At 38.0% G+C, this 6,966-nt stretch overlaps 1 protein-coding gene across 1 annotated transcript; it reads left to right on the top strand.

The window, feature by feature from the left end:
- Positions 1 to 3,456: 3,456 nt before the first annotated feature.
- Positions 3,457 to 5,900, top strand: LOC115207167 (heterogeneous nuclear ribonucleoprotein A0). The gene is made up of 5 exons (XM_029774154.1): positions 3,457 to 3,586; positions 3,872 to 3,957; positions 4,279 to 4,374; positions 4,719 to 4,874; positions 5,471 to 5,900. The coding sequence occupies exons 2-5, from the start codon at positions 3,874 to 3,876 to the stop codon at positions 5,489 to 5,491; spliced, it is 357 nt and encodes a 118-aa protein (XP_029630014.1). The 5' UTR covers positions 3,457 to 3,586; positions 3,872 to 3,873; the 3' UTR covers positions 5,492 to 5,900.
- Positions 5,901 to 6,966: the final 1,066 nt, after the last annotated feature.

Raw genomic sequence — 6,966 nt, 5'->3', positions numbered from 1 at the left:
TTGGTGGAGGGCTTATCAAATCAAATGTTATTAGTCACATGCACCGAATGCAACAATGCAGTTAAAAAATATATATATTACAAAAAAAAATATGAAGAAGAAATAAAAAGTAACAAGTAATTAAAGAGTAGCAGTACAATAACAATTTGGTAGAGAAATTAATATTACATTCTCTAGCAATAACTCTGGTTTACATTCCTTCAGTCAGCATGCCAATTGCACGCTCCCTCAACTTAAGATATCTGTTGCATTGTGTTTGACAAAACTGCACATTTTAGTGTGGCCTTTTATAGCCCCCAGCACAAAGGTGCACCTGTGTAATGATCATGCTGTATAATCAGCTTCTTGATATGCCACACCTGTCAGGTGGATGGATTATCTTGGCAAAGGAGAAATGCTCACAAGGATGTTAACAAATTTGTGCTCAACATTTGAGAGAAATAAGCTATTTGTGGATATGGAACATTTTTGGGATCTTTAATTTTGACTCATGAAACATGGGACCAATACTTTACACGTTGCGTTTATATTTTTGTTCAGTATACTATATTATGTTGGTTGTATTTTTCTTCTTTGTACTCAGTTAATATTAAATTGTCACTGTCTATGCATTTCATTTGATACATTTGTCTTACTGACATGTCAAATTAAACTTTATTTGTCGCATGCGTAAAGTGTAGACTTTACCGGGAAATGCTTACTTACAAGCCCTTAACCAACAGTGCAGTTCAAGAAGAGTTAAGAAAATATTTACCAAATAAACTAAAGGAAAAATAATTAAAAGTAACACAATAACATAACAGTAATGAGGCTATATCCTCTCTGGGATATGTGGGACGCTAACAACAGCCAGTGAAATTGCCGGGCGCCAAATTCAAAACAACAGAAATCTCATAATTCAAATTCCTCAAACATACAAGTATTATACACCATTTTAAAGTTTAACTTCTTGTTAATCCAGCCACAGTGTCTGATTTCAAAAAGGCTTTACGGCGAAAGCATACCATATGTTTATGTTAGGTCAGCGCCTAGTCACAAAAAAACATACAACCATTTTCCAGCCAAAGAGGGGAGTCACAAAAAGCAGAAATAGAGAAAATGAATCACTAACCTTTGATGATCTTCATCAGATGGCACTCATAGGACTTCATGTTACAAAATACATGTATGTTTTGTTCGATAAAGTTCATATTTATATCCAAAATACTCAGTTTACATTGGCGCGTTATGTTCAGTAATGTTTTGCATCTAAAACATCCAGTAATTTTGCAGGGAGCCACATCAATTTACAGAAATACTCATCGCAAAGGTTGATATAAGATACACGTGTTTCACATAGAATTAAAGAATTAACCTGTTGAGGACAGACGTTCCGCTAGCGGAACCCCGTTCCGCCAGCGGGACCCCTCGCCAACGGCCAATGGAATAGCAGGGCGCGAAACACAAAACAACAATCTCATAATTAAAATTTCTCAAACAATCAACTATTTTACACCATTTTAAAGATAAACTTCTCGTTAATCCAACCACATTGTCCGATTTCAAAAAGGCTTTACGACGAAAGCATAGCATTAGATTATGTTAGGACATCACCTTGACAAGAAAAACCACACAGCCATTTTCCAAGCAAGGAGAGGCGTCACTTCAATTGCTAATCAGTGGTCCAGGGCCCTATAAATGTACTGGTGGAGGGTATTATAGCCCTTCCCCTTCTATTAATACAACATAAGCATAATCAATTATTAGAATACATCAATCATTTGGTGCAGCCCCTATCATGACCCCAAGATGACCCTCATCATTACCTAGATTGTTACTTAACCTCTCTTGGCTATGTGGGACGTGACCATCCCACCTGCGGGACACACTATTCAACAGCCAGTGAAATAGCAGGGCGCCAAATTCAAAACGACAAAAATCTCATAATTCAAATTTCTCAAACATAGAACTATTATATCCCATTTTAAAGATAAGATTCTCGTTAATCCAACCACATTGTCCGATTTCAAAAAGGCTTTACGGAGAAAGCATAGCATTAGATTATGTTAGCACATCACCTTGACAAGAAAAACCACACAGCCATTTTCCAAGCAAGGAGAGGCATCACAAAAAACAGAAATACAGCTAAAATGAAGCACTAACCTTTGATTATCTTCATCAGATGGCACTCATAGGACTTCATGTTACACAATCCATGTATGTTTTGCTCGATAAAGTTCATATTTATATCCAAAAACTCCATTTTACATTGGCCCGTAATGTTCAGAAATGTTTTTCCTTCAAAAACTTCCGGTGAATGAGCACATCAATTTATAGAAATACTCATCATAAACGTTGATAAAATATTAAACTGTTATTCAAAGAATTATAGATAAACATCTCCTTAATGCAACAGCTGTGACAGATTTCAAAAAAGCTTCATAGGGAAAGCACACTTTGCAATAATCTGAGTACGGCGCTCAGAAAACAACATCAGGTAATACAGATACCTGCCATTTTGGAGTCATCTAAAACCATAAATAGCATTATAAATATACACTTACCTTTGATCTTCATCAGAATGCACTCCCAGGAATCCCAGGTCCACAATAAATGTCATTTTGTTTGATAAAGTCCATCATTTATGTCCAAATGCCTCCTTTTTGTTAGCACGTTCAGTAAGCTACTACAAATGTAGGAAGCGCGCTGAACATTTCTCGACGAAAAGTCAAAGAAAGTTCTATTTACGTTTGTAGAAACATGTCAAATGATGTATAGCATCAATCTTTAGGGCCTTTTTAACATAAATCTTCAATAATATTCCAACCGGACGATTACAATGTCTTCAAAAATGTAATGGAACACAGCTACCTCTCACGTGAACGCGCGCCACTGAACTCATATTATTTTCTGAGTCACCAACTTCCTGGCCTTCTTGTTCGCTCTCTGTTCACAGTAAAAGCCTGAAACAACATTCTAAAGACTGTTGACATCTAGTGGAAGCTTTAGGAAGTGCAAAATGAACCCTAAGTCACTGTATACTGTAAAGGCAATCACTTGAAAAAAACTACAAGCCTCAGATTTCCCACTTCCTGGTTGGATTTTTCTCAGGTTTTTGCCTGCCATAAGAGTTCTGTTTATACTCACAGACATCATTCAAACAGTTTTAGAAACGTCAGAGTGTTTTCTATCCAAATCTACTAATAATATGCATATCCTACCTTCTGGGCCCGAGTAGCAGGCAGTTTAATTTGGGCACGCTTTTCATCCAGAATTCCGAATGCTACCCCCTACCCTAGTGAAGTTAACATTCATTCCTAGGAGGAAACATATCACAATGGGGAGGAGGGGGGAACAATGCCCTTTTACTCAGAAATGTCTGTGGAATTCAATCCAGTAATATGTGAGCTATGCTGCAGGGTGAGTAACATGGAACTTGTAGAAAGCCAAGAGTAGGATTGCAACATCTTCTTGTGAAGCAGGAAGAGAAACCTTGTACCCACCCCGAATCCACCTGTTGAATTCTATTTTATAATGGGTTTTCCTAGGCAATGCTCGTAGGGCTACCAAACAAACAGGTGGAAGTACATCTCTACGGCCTCTGTTGGTATGTAAGACAATATATATATCATATACTTCTAGTGAAAGATCACATTTTGGGCTTTTTATTGCAGAAAAGAAAGTCTACTAGTGAAACATTAGTTGTATCTTACTCTAACAGGTTATTTTCATGTTAAGTTAATTATGACAATGATACATTTTTTAAAATATATTTTATAAAGCATAGAAGAAGTTACACTGATCGATTTTGTTTTTGTCTAAAGCAAATATCCAGAGACTACAGCTTTTCACAGAGTTAAATGAAATATTGATTTATTCTGTTTCCCTCTAGTTATGGAGAAAATGGAGCCTCAAAGGAGAGTGTACATATCCCTCCCTAAAAAATACATGGCTGCTTTGGCCGAAAAGTGTAAACTGGTAAACAAACACTTATTTTTCTGACCATCCTAAAACACACTTACAGGTGTAGGGTCTTAATTTGACCAGTTTGTCACAGCAGGAAAATAATCCTGCAGCAACAGGAAATGTGGATTATAATTAATGGACATTTTTAGTTATGCCAAATCAAGTCTTTGATTTGCTGAAACAACAGGGTTATCAAATTAAGGTCCGACAACTGTAGTTCTTAGTAGCCTATGAATGGATGTAGTGTAACTACAGACACACAATGTAGTTACTTTACTATGATTACTTTTTAAATTAAAATATGAATGGCTTTATTTTGTATCTGTTGGACAGGATCACGGGCTTGTCATTAAGGATCTCATCACTAACATAAATGAAGGATACCTACAAGCTTACTTCCGACAGTGGGGCAGCATTACAGCATGCATGGTAGGCTGATAAGTCATTATATCAATTATTGTAATATTAGCCTCACGTGGATTAGGCCTAAACCATACCTTTTTAAAGGGGCAATCTGTAGTTTTAAACAACATAGCATCCACCCCTCCACCTTTTTTAAGCTGCAATTAGTGGAGTAAAACAAGCTTATATTTTGCATTCTAATGGGGTAAGACAGTTGAACTAATCTCACAAGAATCATTGGCTGTATATCAGTAATTTAAAAGTCCATAAATGGATGTACCTATCACAGATGGACCCCTTTAAATCAATGTATTTTCTTGGATTATTGGCGTTTTTATTGGTTATGGTGATGGTCCATCCTTTGAAAACAGATCAAGAAGACTCCACAGGACTCTGACTCAAAGAGTGCCAGTGCGTTGGGATACGTGAGGTTTTCCTCTGAGGAGGAGGCAGATACGGCAGACTGGGCGGGTCCTCACTATATAGGAGGCATGGAAGTGGAGGTCAAGAGAGTTGTCAGTCTGAAGGTAAATCAAAACAGAGCATTGGGCAAAGACTTGTTGAATGAATCAGCAGTGTTTCTATGTCATTTCAACCAAAAAAGTAAATATGATGTTGAATCAACGTGGAAAACTGATAGGATTTACAAAAAGTTATCAACGTAAGGGAATTTCCTATTTTTTCACTTCAATCCGCTGACTTTTTTGTTGTTGTGATTACACATTGAAAACATGTTTTAATGAGTGTTGTGTTGACATGGTTGTGTGTAGGTTGCTTTTATCCAGCACATGCAGCCAGTCTTATCAATATGTCACTGTCTGGGTCACAGGTCTTTCAGCACCAGTAAAGTCTTAATTCTCAACAGGGCGAGTCTGAGTCAAATCTCAAGTCTCTCACTTCAGAAACAGATGTGTGTTATGATCCATGCAGGTTAACATTGCGTTGCAGGTTACACTCTTCTAGGTCAAAGGTCATTTTGTTTAAAAATATATATACTTTCATTCAATCCTTGACTATTAAAACACTGAGTCAAGTCTAAAGTCATATGCAAGAGTCCAACAGAAGTTACGAGTCACTGTTTTTGCAACTATTTTACCATGCTAAAATCTAATCCTCCATATAGATGGATGACCCAGAAGGTTGAGGTCAGCCCAGCCAGGTCTATCCGTGGACGGTCCATGGGTCTGATCATCAATTGAGCATCTTCGAAAATGTATCAGAGGCTGGATGATACTGTACCTACATTATTAAAAAAAAAATCACAACTGGATGGGATGCATGATTATTTGTTGAAAAATGAATGTAGATTATAATTTTTTTCTATGATTTGGTTTGATTGTATCAATTTGTTTTCACATGTCTTATGTACCTTGATTTACTGATTTGTAATGAAATGCCAAGCGATGTGGAGAACGCTGACAGATTCCGGACATTAAAATGGAATTGAACAATGTTCAGAAATGTATATAACTTAGTAGGGAATCAACAAAATGTAGCCTATTGATAATTAATAAATGTGAACAAGATTATCATGTCATATGACATGCACACAATGCATTTGTGATTCGTATTTTCTGCAAACTTCTAGAGGGCAATGAGTATTGCATTCGCCATCACACTGCGCTATCCAATCTGGACAAGAGGAATACCTATTTAAGAATGCTGTTCATTGACTACAGCTCAGCAATCAACACCATAGTACCCTCCAAGCCCATCATTAAGCTTGAGCCCTGGGTCGATGGGACCGCAGCGGAAAAGGTGTAAAGTTTTTTTTAAGTTCCTCTGTGTACACATCACGGACAAACTGAAATGGTCCACGCGCACAGACAGTGGGGTGAGAAGGCACAACAGTGCCTCTTCAACCTCAGGAGGCTGAAGAAATTTGGCTTGTCACCTAAAACCCTCACAAACATTTACAGATGCACAATTGAGAGCATCCTGTCTGGCTGTATCACCACCTGGTACGGCAACTGCACCGCCCATAACCGCAGGGCTCTCCAGAGGGTGGTGCACAACACATCACCGGGGGAAAACTACCTGCCCTCCAGGACACCAGCTACAGCACCCGATGTCACAGGTTTGCCAAAGAGATCATCAAGGACAACAACTACCCGAGCTACTGCCTGTTCCCCCCGCTACCATCCAGAAGGCGAGGTCAGTACAAAGCTGGGACCGGGAGACAGAAGCTATTTCTCACTCTCAAGGCCATCAGACTGTTAAACAGCCATCACTACACAGAGAGGCTGCTGCCTACCTACAGACTTGATATCATTGGCCACTTTTAATAAATGGATCACTAGTCACTTTAGTAATGGCACTTTAATGTTTACATATCTTGCATTACTCATCTCATATGTATACACTGTATTTTATACCATCTATTGCATCTTGCCTATGCCGCTCTGTCATTGCTCATCCATATATTTATATATTCTTATTCCATTCCTTTATTTAGATTTGTGTGCATAAGGTAGTTGTGGAATTGTTAGATTACTTGTTAGATATTGCTGCACTGTCGGAACTAGAAGCACAAGCTTTTCGCAATAACATCTGCTAACCATGTGTATGTGACGAAGAACATTTGATTTGATTTGAATTCCTTGTCTGTATGTGTGGTGC

The sequence above is a fragment of the Salmo trutta genome, chromosome 1 (genome assembly GCF_901001165.1).
Source record: "Salmo trutta chromosome 1, fSalTru1.1, whole genome shotgun sequence".
NCBI classification, from domain to species: Eukaryota; Metazoa; Chordata; class Actinopteri; order Salmoniformes; family Salmonidae; genus Salmo; species Salmo trutta.
Note: the sequence above shows the minus strand (reverse complement) of the source record. Positions and strands in the feature narration are given on the sequence as shown.